Source organism: Mesitornis unicolor, unplaced genomic scaffold, assembly GCF_000695765.1.
Source record: "Mesitornis unicolor isolate BGI_N332 unplaced genomic scaffold, ASM69576v1 scaffold968, whole genome shotgun sequence".
Lineage (NCBI taxonomy): Eukaryota > Metazoa > Chordata > Aves > Mesitornithiformes > Mesitornithidae > Mesitornis > Mesitornis unicolor.
In genome coordinates this window covers 47253-62980 of record NW_010202329.1, presented here as the reverse complement: position 1 = coordinate 62980, position 15728 = coordinate 47253, and the positions used below count along the sequence as shown (strand labels likewise).

At 43.3% G+C, this 15728-nt stretch overlaps 1 protein-coding gene across 1 annotated transcript in view; it reads right to left on the bottom strand.

Annotated features, from left to right (window-relative positions):
* LOC104545257 (transmembrane protein 132C-like) overlaps window positions 1-15728 on the bottom strand; it is a gene marked incomplete at its 3' end in the record, with an annotated part of 125505 nt that overhangs the window by 98438 nt on the left and 11339 nt on the right. The window contains exon 2 of the mRNA XM_010190345.1: window positions 9705-10630. Within this exon, the coding sequence (XP_010188647.1) occupies window positions 9705-10630 (926 nt within the window). The remainder of the gene's footprint in view (window positions 1-9704; window positions 10631-15728) is intronic.

Below are 15728 nucleotides of genomic sequence, written 5' to 3'. Positions count from 1 at the left end.
TCACCCACTGTGATGTTACCTGCAAGGTTGTGTGACTCTCCTGATACTACAGTGGCCTTGTGTAACACCGCCTGCTCTCTGTCCTGTGTTTGCCCCGAGCCTCCCTGCCCAGAGCAGCTCTGCCCTCTTCACAAAGCAGACAATTTAATTAAAACTTTAACACCATCCTTTCATCATCTGCTGTTTCAGAAAACAGTATTGCAATACTTGTAACTGCACATTGTCCACTATCATCAGCACCCAACCAAGAGCAATGAAGTATATGCAAAAACCCAACAAGGTTTGGTCATTCCCTTCTATTGGAAAACTGTAGTCAGAGTTCTCTACGGCAGAGGAAAGCAGAAACTGGTGCTAACGCAGCCTCTCATGAACGTCTCGAATCCAGAGGGATAAAAAGCAGCCTGAAGCCTGTGAATATTCTCATTCCTTTCGACAGCACTAAATTTGGGTGCGTTCCTAAGTGACAGGCTCCTACTGTGGGTTGGCGTTTCCTTTCCATAGGAAGAGCTCTCTACGCAATCAGGGCTTTTTCTAAGTTAGACATAACCTCAAGCAGAAAAATATTTGTGTTGCTACTGGTGGTATTTCTACAACCTGCTGAGACCAGGCTCACCAAGTGACTCCGTGACTACAGCAATTCAGCATCACAGCACTCCATTTCTTTTAAAAGCTATAGCAAAGCTCAGAGTCCCAAGTAAGCAGCCATGCAATCCATAGGAAAATATAGTTTTCTCAAAAAGGGATCTAGGAATGTCCAATTTGCCAAATAAATAACCCCTCAGGCTGGTCAGCAGCAACTTTTGTGCCTTAATGATCACCTGCAGGGCTGAGCTGCCTTCCCCAGCACTCCCAGGGCAACTGAAAGGCTGAGTGTGACTTCATGGTTTAGGATGTCCTAAAAGCACTCTTATCTGTGAAAAGAAGTTGTGATTCGTGATCTGCAACTGTTTCTGTGTTCTGTTTAACGACTAATTGGGAAGGTTGAGGGATAGAGCTCTGGACTGTGGTGTGTAAGTACCACACACTCCCTTTAATGAGCCTGTCTCTTGTACAAAGAGCTCCGTCTCGTAGCGCTTTGGAAATCAAGGCTTACATCTCAGAGCCAGAGCTTGTAAGAAAAAGCAAATCTTTGTAAGCAGCTTGACAGCTGATAATGCTATGTCTGAAATGCTTTGCCCCCATTTTTTCTCCTTTTTTCCAAAGATATGTGCTATTTCTCAAGTCTTTTCTCCAGTCCTGCTGATCTAAGCAGCGATATGAAAACCTGAAATGATGTCGTTGGAGATGATTAGACTGTTAGTGCAAATTAACCCCCTGGCAGCTTTGCTAATAGAGACATTCTGTAACACACCAGGAACCAACCAAACAAACAAACAAAGATGCTGAATTTCCTTTTAACCCAGTCTCATCTCAGCTATGAATTAACCGGCTTTTCTTTGCACTGAGAGTCTATGGAAATGCAACTTTCTTTTCAAGAGAACACTACACACAGCAGCACAGGGCTCTCTGGAGAGGCAGCACATACAGGCAAGGGTGTGATTTCAAGGAAGGACAGAGCACCCAATGGGGTCCCAAAGGAAACAGTGGCAAAAGTCAGAGTCAAACACTCTATACCTTATAGGAAGGCTCAGCATTCTGAAGAAATAAACTCAGAAGTGCAGAGCAGCACTTTCCACCATCCCCAGGCCTTCTGTGAAAGTTTTAACTGTAAAGTGCCACAAGAACATATAAACAACTTAAGTTATTTGTGTATGTGGTGTCACGAGTGAGGAGTGGTGGTCTGCCAAAACAGAAACTTCAATTAGACAGTTAAATAATGAGCCCCACAACCACCAAAATGCCCCAACTGAGATAAAAACATCACATTTTACAGCTCCACTGGGTCAGGTACCTTCCTGTACTTCCACCCCATCCCAAACCCTGAGCTATGACTTGCTGCTGTTCCTCCCAGTATCATTCCAGCAAGTCACTACTGCTTTTACAGCTGCAGCAGATGCAGATGCTCCAGGTTTTAAAGCCTTGTCACGCAATTTTTCTCAGGGATGCTCATTTCCATTCAGACCTACAGGCTCACGCTGTCTCTTGCTTGCAGTGGCCTTGGAAGCCAGCAGCTTGTCAGATCATTGCACCCAGGGTTCCCAGGAGATTCCCTAATGCATCACACCACAGCCTTTTTCAGACAGCCTGAAAACATCATATCTTGCTTCAACTAAACCCCACTCTCAGTAGTATGAAATTTCCCTCCCTATTGCTGGTTTGGGACGGTTGGGGTTTATATTAACGAGTCACTATTGTTTCTCATTAGGCAAGTAACCAAGGATTTAATTAACTGTTGTAACTTGAGTCACACAAGTGGCTAATAGTCTAAGCAGAAATGAAGTCGAGGTGCCTTATCTCATCTCTAACCAGTCCTGCACATGCACAAGCGTTTGGAAAGGTGAGGCAGAGCAGAAGGCAGCAGGAGCACACAGCACCTCAGAGCAGAAGGAAAAGAGCTGGGGGCACTGGTGTGTATTTAGCAACACACGCTGCAGCCTATCTGGAAAAGCAGCCAGGAATGACTTCACCACTTTGCCAGGACTAAAGGGGATGGGAAGGGAAACTACTTACAGGAGGGGATTTAAACAAGATGCCTCAATATCAAGTTTCTGAAACTCAGATATGCAAGCGAATTTGCCAAATGTTAACCAAAACCTGCAGCTCCAGCACTTGAAGCAGCGTTGATGGCCAGCAATTCTCTGCCTGAATGCTGATGCAATTATTTTGTTCTTTTCTATTTATGGTGTCTCCACCAATTCCTTCTACTTTTCTACTAAACATACTAGAGAAAGTTTTCAAACATACAAGCCTGAAGCCCTAAAGTCCAAATATGTTTCATAGCTGCATTATATAAAGTTATTATATAAAACTATAGATACAGTTCTGGTTTGTCTACACTCAGCTGATTGGATTTCATGTCTTAGTTTGCACCTAGAAAAATGTCAGCGTTACCTGTGGCATGACCAGGAATGCTGACAAATCACACAGAGATTGCCCTGAATTTGGCTCAAAGAACCCGCAGACTTCAATAGCTCAGGGAGTTAAGGATAACATTTTCGAAAGGGAGGATACAACTTCTGATTCTCAGAGCTGAGCACTCAGTGGACTCCAGCACCACTGAACTCCACTGTTCAGTTCCTGAACGGAGCGGGATCCAAGGGTTCCTCTTGGTTCAGTGGCTGCAAAGCTGTGCTCCAGCGACTCTGTCAAGGGCAATCAGCAAACGACTTCCACAGCAAGGAGCGCAAACTCAGCCTTCTAACAACAAATCCAGAGTTTATTCTCAGCACTAAGGAGTACATTGCACTGGAGATGGTAATGGAATTGTTCAGGTTTCTCAAGCACCACATTTTTTAAAGGCTTTTAAAGAGGGGCAAGGGAAAGGCGCCTGTTTTTTCTAGGTAGCTTCAATTTCAAGTTAATAATCAGTTCCTTTTTAAACTACTAAATCTGACTCACTGCTAGCAGACTCAAGTGAGCTCTTCACTTGTTCTGTGAGAAGCACCTTTTCTCAGTCTCTGATTAAAGGACACCCTCAGCAGCTTCGCATTTTTGAGAGTGAGTCATTTTGTTTGGAGGACCCAGCTGCCTCTGCTATGACACCGATGGCCATAAAAAGTGCCTGCTAAGGGCTAATGAAATTAAACCAACTGGAGTGTGCTACCCTTCTCTCAAAATAGCATTAACACATTCTCCTCTTTGGAAAAGCATGTTTTACATCTCAAACGCTTTTTAAAATTATACAGGGAAATATTTGCCCTTTTACTGTGGGTCCATCGTATTCTCTAGTTGATGACAATTAGGAATAATTCAGCAGCCTACGTCCCCATTGCTTACTGAAGCAGAATATAAAAAAATGATAGCACATGATTGCTATTAATTATTAACCATGTGTTTACTTTGGAGAAATCTGAACAAAGCACTTGCGAGGTGCTATTACACTTTGTTTCTTGCAAAAACCGTAATCCCCACAGTGAAACAGCTTTTGGATGATTTGCTGTCGCTTGGATTATGCGATGCACAGCTGCCGTATGGGATCAGAGGCTCGCTATAGTTGGGGATGCCCCAGAACAGGGCCATATCCCTTCCCTGAATGGTGCATGGTACAAACGAGCAATCTGAGGGGGAAAAGATGTGAGCAGGGATAAAGAGCCATAGCTAAAGTAACATAGTCAGTTCTGAACAGAAGTAGGAAAAGAGCCACTTACTGTTTTATCTGTGTCTTGGAATACAAGATGTGTGTCTAAAGAGAAAGTTTAAGATGCTATAAAAGGAAATCTAGCTTGCAGAAACTACATCTCTATTATTTACTTTCATTCAATAGGTAAACTATGGGTCTGAGTTCTTGAAGATGAGACTTTCTTTTCATTTGAAAAATATACCATGAAATAACGAGCCGGCAGAAGCAAGTCTGAGGGCTTCAAGTTCCTCTCCCTTCAGATGTCAACTAAAATGCTTCTGTGCAGTGGAATCACTTAAATATTTAAGTAACGCAAAGCTGCATAGGCAATGAAAAATGTTTTGTTGCGATTCACACCTGGAGACACACATGTGCGCCCAGAAGAGCATCCCACCAAATCATTCTGTCTCTTCATTTCACTCTGAGCTGCGTTAGTTTTAAAATATGAAGCAGTGCAATAAAAGCACGCTCTTCATTTCACAGCTGGAAACCAGCATTCCGTTTACTGTGGAAAATAGGTACTTGGGATGATATGTCCCAAATTATGGGTTAACACAAAACAGAGTGAACACAGCTCTGGTTTTAGTCTCATATATTCTGGTTGACTTCAGCTTCAGGCAGTCATTACAATGTCACTTGGGTTTGCAGTGATACGACCACACTGCAGCATTAAAAACTGATAAAGCAACAATTAAGCACAGGTAAATTTCTGGGTACTAAAGCTTAATTTTTCATATTTCATTATTAAAATGTAAGTACCTAAAATTAAACAGCAATTGCTTGAAAATGTTACTGTTTCTTTTCTATACAGCAGGTAGAAGAGCTGAGGGCAGTGCCAAGCACAGACTGCTCCTCGGAGCAGCTTACTCCCTAAGGAGCCTCAAATAGGATTTCCACACAAAGCAGGCAGAGTTAGTGCTGGAGATCCCCCTTTTTCATGACCAGTTGCTCCAAAGTGTCTGTTTATGGCCAGATCACAAAATCTAGTCTTTGAAATACTGAGATCTCTAAGCAGGCAGCACAGGCATATTACGATCACAGCTACTTTTTACAGCTGTGGCTATTCTGTAGTGCTACTCCAAGTGCAGATCTTCCTCCAGGTTTCTAGCTGTTCTCAATACCACCTAGCATAGTGCTGCTGTCAATACTCATTAGGAACTGGCATATAAAGCTGCCTTAGCTGATGGGTTTAATAGCTTTCACACTGCATTTATCCTTTATCCTTCTTCCAACCTGTAGATTTATTATCACTCCTAATTATCCATTGTCTTGGCTTGATTTGTTTGCTGGACAGAGGTAATTCAGTAACCCTGTTTACAACCTACATCCCTTCAGGTGCAATGAGCTGCACTGCAAAATCTGTAATAAGAAGCCTGAGGGGAACAAAAGTACCACAGTATTTCACCTCTTTTCTCTAATCAGGACAGATAACAACTTCATCCCCTTTCTCTTTACTTATCCTGCTCAATACCTCCTGTAAATCGGGTTATCTGGTGGTTCAGCACCTTCAAGAGTAAGTTAGAGATTAGCTGCTGCCCAGCAGAGTAACATAAACCACTTAACACTCTCACACCTTTCGCCTTGGCCCTGAGCTGTACAGTGCTCTGCCAGATCTAATGTGGCATCTCATGCCACGAAAAACAGACAGAAAGATCCTTTAAGGGTGTATTAGCTGGAAGAGTATTTAGAGCTACAGAACAAACAGAGCAATGCACACAGGCCAACCCTTTCAAAGCTGCCCAATGCATTCAGCTCACCAACTCCCCAGTACTACAAATAGAAACCAAATGCCCAGCTTCCTACTTCCCTTCAAATATCTCAGCATACATGTGCAGCTATGTGTTGCTTTCTGAAAGTTAACCTCACAAGAACAGCTTATTTTCAGTATGGTGGTGATTCTTCCCCTTATTTGTAGCCTGCTGGATATGGGGGCTGTTCATAAAAGCATGCAAGAACAGGAGTTTGCTTTCCAGTCCTTCCAGCCAGTACTCACGGAATGATGGCTCAGATTAGAAAAGCATCTGTACGCAGCAATTGGTGAAGCGACACTCAATCGTGGTAGCTCTGCTGAAACCAGAGGTGTTAATTTATAACAGCTCTGGGAAGTGCACAGAAGACCTACATGATCTTTATTTTAAATATTGCTAAGGTTTTTTGCTTTTCTGTCTGACACTGATGTACTTTTCTTCTGTTCATAGTTTACCCAACTGCTAGAGGTATCGGTAGTTTTCTGTAATCAGCAGTTGTCCTTACTGAGGACAGTGTAATTCATCTCTTTCTGGGAGCCCAGAAATCCTTCCCAAAGGCAGGAATGCAGTGCAATACTTGCTTCCTCTTCTCTATTTCTTCAGCAATTTTATCAAGCTTTCCCCATTCTTATTACTGTTGATAATACAAGGCAAACCTGAAACCCCTTCCATCAGAGGAAGCCAAAGTCTTTCAGGAACAGGACTGAAACAGGCTTCCTGCTCTCAAGAGCGATGCCGACCAACTGTTCCCATTTTCCATGTTGCATATAGAAAATGTCTGTAAAGACTTGCCAGAGGTGACACAGCATGACAGGTTGTGTCCACAGGCCGGTTCCTATCTCCTATAACCCATCAGCAACTGCGTTCACGAGAGCCCTGTGCTGCCTCAGATGCAAGAAAGGAAGATGGGTGTTTATTCAGACAGTGCTCCTACTGCGTTCATGTACTACCATGCATCATTCGCTTCCCTCCGTGCCGTATTAGTCATTCTCTTTGACTTTACAGGTGTTCTTGGACTGATAAATTTATAGATACAGTAATAGGATTCTGAATTAAGACACAATTTAAGAACACGGTTTCAATTGCAATGATCTGTGGATATGAGGTCATTTAGACCGGTCTACTTTCCTTTTGCCACAGAAGATTTGTAGCTCTTATTCTCCCCCCCCAAGCAATGATCACATGCTGTTTGCTTCAGCACTGGATGTTGCAATACTTCAATGAATAGTATACAAGAAGCAGAAAATAAACAAACCCCCTACGCCTGGGGATAATGTGTGGTGTGTTTTTCTTTAGGATGATTAAATGTGAATGCATGTCACAGAATGTAGGGATTGCTCTGCGGGGAACCCATGAGTCTGAGAACATCCAGCCCTCTGCCTACCCAGGCAAATGGCCACGGAGAAGGTTAAAGGAGCCCCTAGGCAGACCCAGCATATGCACTGCCTGCTCCCTGCATCAGCTTGGCTTCTTTTCCTCTAAGATACAGGCGCTTTGTAGACTCCTGGGCCAAGTTGTACATTCTTTCACACCTACAAAGTTTCATCCAAGACATCAGCTTTCCACCATGGACCCAGGAAGCTGGAGGTGGCTTTGCCGGCCTTTCCCCCCCACTCTGCTCCTAAAGCCACAAAAGAAACCTTTGAGGTTGACAGCAAAGGCCATGCGCTTCACGCCTCAGGGGACAGCCCCACATGACTCTCACCAGGGGTATCTGCTGTCCCTTCCTATTGCAATGCCAGGAACACAGCTAAAGCCATTTTCCTTTACATGGAATTACCCTCCTGTACACCTTAAGCAAAACTTCCATCTGATGCCTTAACAACTGCACAGATCAGCGTTTTTGGTAGGTACAAGAGAGTAACATGCCTGCAAGGTAAAGTTTTCAAAATCAAAACTGCTTTGGAATATGTCACGTTGCTTTTCTCGCCTGTGGTAGTGGAGGAAGCACACAGAACAGTGCTGATTTTTGGAACACGAATCAGCCCATATTACAACTCAAGACAACGACCACCTGCCCATCCCCGCTGGAAGCAAGGAAAAACCATTTAAAATAAAATCTTAATATTTTCAGCCTCTTGTGTTCTTGTGTCTGGTTCAAAGTAATTTTAAGCAAAAATGTCAATCCTCTTTTCACCAAAGGGGTGTTTCAGCAAGAGAACATGGCCTGAGCTCTGCATTTGTGGTAACACCGAACAACCAATATACCAAGAAACGTCAGACTATTCACTTCAAATACATCAGTCACTCATTCTCAAAACCAAAGCCAATCCATTTTGTCCATAGCAGTAAGTCACACAGGCAACTACTGACAGCCCACATTACCATTTCTATCTATTGTCCCTCTCAGCATGCAAATGATATCCTCGCCTGGGCAGTCAGATTCATGTCTGAGCAAAGAAACACACCACCAGACTTCCACAAGCTTGTTTATCTTCAACTCACTTCTCAGGAAAATAAAGACTGACACAGACCTTCCAAGGGTGATCCCCTCTCCCGTCCACCCAGCAAACACCCAGTTCATCGCCTTCCGGTTTCTTCTTTCACCACAGCTACGCTTGTTATGTGGAAAAGTATTCTTTTTCTACTACTTTGTGGAAAAGGATTTTCAATAACAGATAAGCAACGGCGTCAGAAAAGGCTTCTAGAAGGGAGGTTTCGCTCAGTAAACAGGTGTCTGGGAGATTATCTCGCCAACTTAACCAAAGCTGCAAACATCAGAATGACTCTGGGATGACTAAAATCCCCCTTTTTAAAAATAAAAGCCTTTTATCTGCCAAGCGACACTTCCTGTTCTAAAGGCTATTCTCCTCGGTAGTTGTCAACTATGTATTAATCTAATTCATATAAGCCTTAGAAATAAATACTTTCATGTGCAGAATCTTTTGGGAAACTCTGCTTCCCTGAGGCTTTAAAGAGCAATTGTTGCTTATCACTGTGGAAATTTCCCTTGAATTTAAAGCCTAGTAACCAGGGGAAAAAATACATCAAATATTTCAGTGATTAACAAGTTTCCCAGTCTTTGTCATCCTCAAAGATTTTCATCTGATCGGTAGGGAAACTGCTAAAGAAAATAAAAGGAAAGTGCTCTGACCCAGTAAGGCAGCTCCTCTGCTCCCAGGTCCCATATTTGCCAGTCCTGTCCAAAATAACGGCACTCACTTCTAAAGGTGTCTTAGCACTGACAGCAACATCAAACACATTAGGCCTTATTTTAAAGGGTCTATGTGTTGGCAAAGAAAAATGCTACCTAACTACAAGAAGATAGTTAAACCCCTCCCTAAAGAGCTCTCATAACAACACCACTCTGTGTGGGAGAGGCAAAGCACTGGCAGAGCACTTAAAGGCAGGTAATTGAAGTTTTGCTGCGTTTAAACGCCATGGCTGTGCAATAAAAACTTGACGTTAAAAGCTCTCTAAAGCAGAGAACTTTCCTGGTGCCTTACTGGCTGTCATTGCTCAAAAACGGCCCTGCTAAAGCAGCGAATTGCCGTGTTTTTGTGCATTGCTGCATAATGCGGGCATGTGATAAATGGCACGGCACACATGTTAAAAGCCTCCTAGTGACGGAGGCTTTCAATCCTCTTCACATCGTTCGAAGGAGGAAAATAATGTATTTCAGTGACTAGGAGCAACCTTCAGTGTGGATGAACTTCAAATTGGTTGAGATTCAACCCACGACCCCAACATCTTTGCGTGCTACCACCTCAGAAACATCCAAAACCAAGCTACCCTACCTGAGTATGAACTGGTCCACTGTAGCGTTGTTGGCTATTGTCACATAAACATTCACAACCTCTCCTTGTTTGACAGGCTTTGAGGGCAACCAGACGACAATATTACTATCCAGCCGCAGCTCTGTCAGCTGAGAAGTCTCCTGGCCTCGATAGAGGCTGACAGATCCAATCCTCTGCAAGTGGGACATGGGTTCATCCATGCCATCTTTTCCTGGCCGGATGGCATTCCCCTTCCTTATATCCTCAGCGGTACACTCTCCTTTCTCATCTCCTGGTTGGATTGTATAGTAAAGCTCCACAGGGCTCCCCTCTAACTGATCCAGTGGCTTCTTGCGGCCCGTGACAACCGTGGGGGGGTTAAACCAGCTCGGCAGGAGCTCCAGCTCCGCCACACACAGCCCCAGGTCCCCTTTCAGCCTGCAGCTGCCCCTGACTTCCCGCGTCTCTCGAAAGGCAAAGACGCGCAGGCAGGGCAGCCGCTCCGTGGTGCTGTAGTCATCCCAGTCCCGGCCCACGATGTAGAACAGCACCTGCACTTTGGGCTTGCTCGGGTAAATCTTGTCACTCATTATATAGGCCTTCAGTTTCCAGTTATAAGTAAACTTGTTGGCAGATCCAAAAAAGTTGGAAGTTAACATTAGGTCCTGCGGCACAACTTGTTCAACAGAAAAGGGTCCGTAGCTGGCATTTAATATAGGTGGTCTCTTAGCTTTGTATGGGAAGAACGATTCCACCCTGGACTGCAAACTGGAATTTCTCATGAAGTCCTGGTTGGCTTCTTTGAGAAAGAAAGATGTCTCAGCACTGAAGATGCGATAGCTCACAGGTAGGTACGTTGGCAATGAAGAAAATCTCTGATTATTGTCCAAGACCCCTCGACACTCTGCCACTAATGAAAAGAAAAGGTAATGTGAGTTAGAGAAAGTCTGCTTAGAAATTCAAAGGGATATTTATAATAACTTTAGTGGAGTGGTAAGTTAGGGACAAGCATTATTTCACACACAAAAACATTTACAGTGTAGCTACGTGTTCAAATGTAGAAAATTCCTTTTTGCATTACAGTCACAAAAGAAAAATAAGCAACTTCAGTGCCACTTTGCATTTATCCATCACACACACGTACATACACAGGGGTTGTACAAAGGGTTGTGTGCAGCTCGATCGATTACTCGCACTCCCAGAGGGAGTCAAAAGAGGAAGGTTCACAGAGCAGAAGCAACGCTTGTCCCAGTAGCCCTTTACATGGCTCAGCTGAACGGCAGCAGTGCTTTGCTAAAGCACAGCAAACGCAAAGCACTCACTTTGGCTATCACCTGGATGAGAAATAAATAGGTTACTTGTCACAAAACCTCAAGAATCACACAAATCAAAGGAAAAGCTTTCCAAAAGCAATTCTGTGAGTAAACAGGGTGTCTTTCAAACCACCCATGTGCTCACCTTCCCCACTCTTTTCCCAGTCCCCTTCCAAACTTTCCACCCACGTAGAAACTTCCCTGCTGTCTTTCCAATCTTTCAGTTACAGCCTGCAGATGCTGTTCAGCCTGCTGGTACTGTGCCCCAAAGGACTCCTGACCACTGTCCCTGCAGGAGCACTTGCCAGGAGATCAGAGACCGTTTCTGTTCTACAGCCAAAGACAGAAACTTCTCTAAACTCACACACCCCATTACGCTTTCTTCCTCTGTCAAGAAACCTTGCTCCCCTATTACTATTGCTAGCACTGTGGTCTACGCCTCTATAATCTAATATCAAGAGTACCTCAGCTTTTTAAGTTACTTAAACACAGATGTACATCACAGGCTAGAAATATTTCATCGAGTGCTAATACACAAGATGCACACAGAGAGAGATTAGTACATATTAGCCGATTCTAAGTTTCACCTGAATATCAGATTCCTTTTGACGTAACCATTGTTTTCCTGTTATAAAGAACTATTCCAATTTGGGTGGATAACAACAGAGGTCAGTTAAAAATACACACATTATATAATGCTACTCACAACCCCTCATCCTAACTCGTACTGAAGAGATTAACTATAGGTACAGTAGGCAAATGAATGGTGATGCATCTCATGTTAGACTGTCCTTTGCTTTTAAAAATAGAACTTGCCCTCAGACATATGTCGGCTCCAGTGTCCTTGGGGAATCCCATCAGAGCCAGGATTTAAGGTTCTGTGTAAGTTCAGCTCTTTAAAGAAGGAAGGCAACCATCAGGGCAATGCACAACGTGCAGATTCAACTGAAACTCAGGCACACCTCAGGATCTCTAAAAAGCCCTACAGAGACAGACCCCTTTGATCAGCTTCCTCAAAGGTCTGCAGCTTGAGGATTTCTGCAAATAACAGATTCGCTGTCTTTCCAGCATGGCTGCCTGTTAGCATGCTAATTACGGAGTCAAATTTAATTAAGTGCTTTCAAGTAATAAATAGTCAATATCTGTCATTACACCAAATGACTACTGCTGACAGACAACTCTGCTACAACCCTGTTGAGCGTGGGCAGAGCTACTGCACCAGCACTGCTTGGTGTTGGGAAAGCAAATTGCTCTGGAAGGCAGGTGTTAGGCAATTAGGAAAAGAGGAAAGCAACAAATATAGAGGAGGGGAAAAGCAGAGCTCTCAAAGGACAGCAGCCATAAATTTAAAATAAGGAATTAAGATGTGTTCGCTCATGTTTAATTCATGCACTGGATGGGAGAATTAGTTCTCATAAATGAGCAGACTGCCATGACTGGACAAAAATATAAAGGAAAAATAAATAGAAGGCAAAAAGAGAAAAAGGTAAGAGGCCTGTCAGTGAAAACACCAGAATGCAGTGTATTACCAGCACAGCACCCTCTCTGTCAAGTAGAATTGAGTTTAAAATAACATCAGTTTTATGTTACAATCCTGTAAGTCTCCAAAACTTGGTGTATATTTTACTTCTGCTGGAATCCACAACTGCCACCTCCTGAGCTGACTGATTTCCTCTTAGCGGAATCAAAACATTAGTCTGCTAGGGTTACGTCCCAAAGTGCTGTGACACCGAAATAAGGAATGCAAAGAAGATCAACTCAAAACCATGGACATTTCAAGCAAGCGGCAAAGCCTACGTATTTCTTCTGGTCCAGGAGCAGAACAGCAACGTGGGTTACTGAAACAGTAGCAGTTGGGTCTCATTTTCCTCTCCAGATCCCTTCCTCCACAGTAGATGACCTTGCTGAGATCTGGTCAGCTTCCTGCTCCCTTGGCAAAGGGCAATCATTGACATTTCAATGACGGATACCCCACGCTTTTAAAAGCACCTGGTTTGCTACACAAGAAGTCAGCTTCTTACTGGTCAGTCTGGCTACTGAATTTGACTTGACGAATTATTAAAGTTTCCCTATTAGGCATCCTGTTTTCTCAGGCCAAGAGCCTTGTAATATTAAGAGGGCAGCAAGCTCTAGCTAAAGAAAGCACATAAGGACTTCTGTGAACATAGCCATTAATTTAAGCACCCAGGTACATTTTGCTGAAGGGTTTCCATGAGTAGAGATACTCTCGATTTGGCTTTTTAACCATTGCTGCTGAGGGAATACCTTTGGCTTCAACAGATCTGCAAAAAGCAGAAATAAAGCCAGCAAGCTGCAGAAATGAGTGAAGTGCTGTGATTTCAAAGGGCTGGTGATCAGGATCTCTGCTTGAAACTTCACAGCTGTTTTGCTGCAATTCCCAGGACTTTTGCTGTATCCTCAGACACACAGCGCTCTCCTTGTTGCAGGCACTCCATTTATCCCGGATCAGTCACATGGAAGAGGTATGTAGGACTTGGCCCAATATGAAGAAAAACAGCCGAGCAACCTCCGCCTTAATGAGCCGAAGGCAAACAGCAAAACTTCTGTGGTCAGACTGACAGCAAAAAGAAGAAAAAGCTTTGTTTTTTTTTACTGTAGCCTAAAGATTTCCACCCACTTTTGTAGTGTACATAATGGAGTGCTATATTTCTATAGCGATGGCTGTACTTTAGACAATTTATTTAAGCACTTTAAGCCTTTTACTGATAGAACTGGTAGTTAAAATTGTCCATTTTACTTTAGAATCCTAACCATGTGCATCAGCAACCACAGGCCATCATTTAAGGGATTTGGTCTATATTCTTCACCTCTGCCCAATAACTTTCACATCCTGGTATAATTCATGACCAGTCTTTCCACAGAACATTTTTGTATGCTTGATCACCTCAGCTACAAAGTTCTTTGATTTATCAGAGAATCTGTTTAAACAAGATGCCAAGGTTTCCTATCACAGGTTATTATTTTAAACAATCATTAAGCATAAGATTACTTTGTCTAAATAGACTGCCTATTAGAGGAAGAAAAAGGAGAAGCCATGCCTATCATTGCTTTCAGGTGCTCTGGCACACATTTCTCCATTCTAAACTTTTTTCTGCTCAACCACTGAAACACATTTCCAGAGGTTCACATAAAGCAAGGTGTGAATTTAAGCATTTGATCCCTATGAGAGTATCAGTTGTGGGAGCAATACCTCACTGCCTGTTCAGCCTCTAACGTGGGCACAGCTGTAGCAGTGAAGTGGAACTGGGTGTCTGACAGGAGCGCTATAAGCGCATTCATACAAACACAACTTACATCGTGGAAGCTGAACTTCCTCAAACAGTTTAGCTAAAGGGTGTAAATACCCTGAGGAAAACCCTGGATGCTTCATCTAACAGTCTTGATCCTTAAAGAAAGATGCTTGTTGACCTTCCAATTGGGTTCAAATAAGTGAAACTCCCATGTCATGATGTCTTACACAGGCTGAAATCAAGAATATGGGCAAGGGTGAGAAAGGAAATGCAGCAACTCTGTTTCTGTACTGAAGAGTAACTCTGATGCCAGCAGGCCTGACTTACAAGTAGGCAGTGAGTGCTTTACCCTTCTACATTAGCAAACCAGTTACAACTTGTCCAGCATGGAAAAGATTAAGAACCATCAAATAAAGCTACTATTAGCCAAGAACAAAAGTTATGGCTTACAAGTAATTACTCCTCCTTTGTAACAGCCTGGTGACTTTTTAATCCTTCTTCTGGCATCCTATGCTTCTGCAGCACTTCATCTGAACCCAAACAGGCATCTGTTAAGCACATTCTCGGCTCCAGTGTGACAGTCCAGCTCAAATTCCTGTAACCTAGCAAGTTCATTTTTGGAGCTGGATGTGAAACGGTGAATTCTGATCTGTATCATTATTTCTTGAATTCCAGTGTAAGAATATGGAGCTGGAGCCCTGGGTGCTGGATTCAGTGGAACAGTCATAAAAGCTTAATATTTTTTAGCCATTCTTTTATGAGGTTGGTTTGAAACAACTTTTCTTTGGACTGGGAATTAAGGGTTTAGATTATGGGTGGGAGATTACTGGCCAATGGCCATGTCTCTTCACTGACCGATGCTTGATGAGCCATTGAGCATCCAAGGAATCCATCTGCCTGCCCCCTCGGCCAAAAGCCTCCTGGCCAGAGAAAGTCAGTGAGAAGCAGAAGACATCTGCCTATGCAAAGGAGTAATGTGAGCTTTCTGCACCTTGTTCGTCCCTCAAAGGCAAATTCATAATTGCTCCTTCCAGAAAACAAACCATATGAATAGTGGCAGACAAATGTCTGTCCCTCTGTGTTTGCTAGCACATCACCAAGAATGCTGTAACTTTTCAGGCTGGGTCTTCTCCTTCATTTTATAACAGCTTCGTACCTCCGTTCCTAAATGTAGCTGTAACTGAATGTTGTACCATATTGATTTTCTTTCCCCAAAATCCCATGCCACTAGATTTATAAGGAAAAAAACCCCAAACTCTAATATTAGCACCACCACCACCTGAAATCCTGGAAATCCTGTATTATCCCCCCTCCTTACATGGACTCCCACTCCCATGCACCCAGAGAGGTTAACCGTACTGTAAGCACATTATACAAACCAATTCCCCACCCTTCATTTCTCTTCCGTGACTCTATCTTCCACTACAAACCTGTCCTGCTCTAGCACAGCAAATCACAGATTCCAGCTAAGGAAATACAGA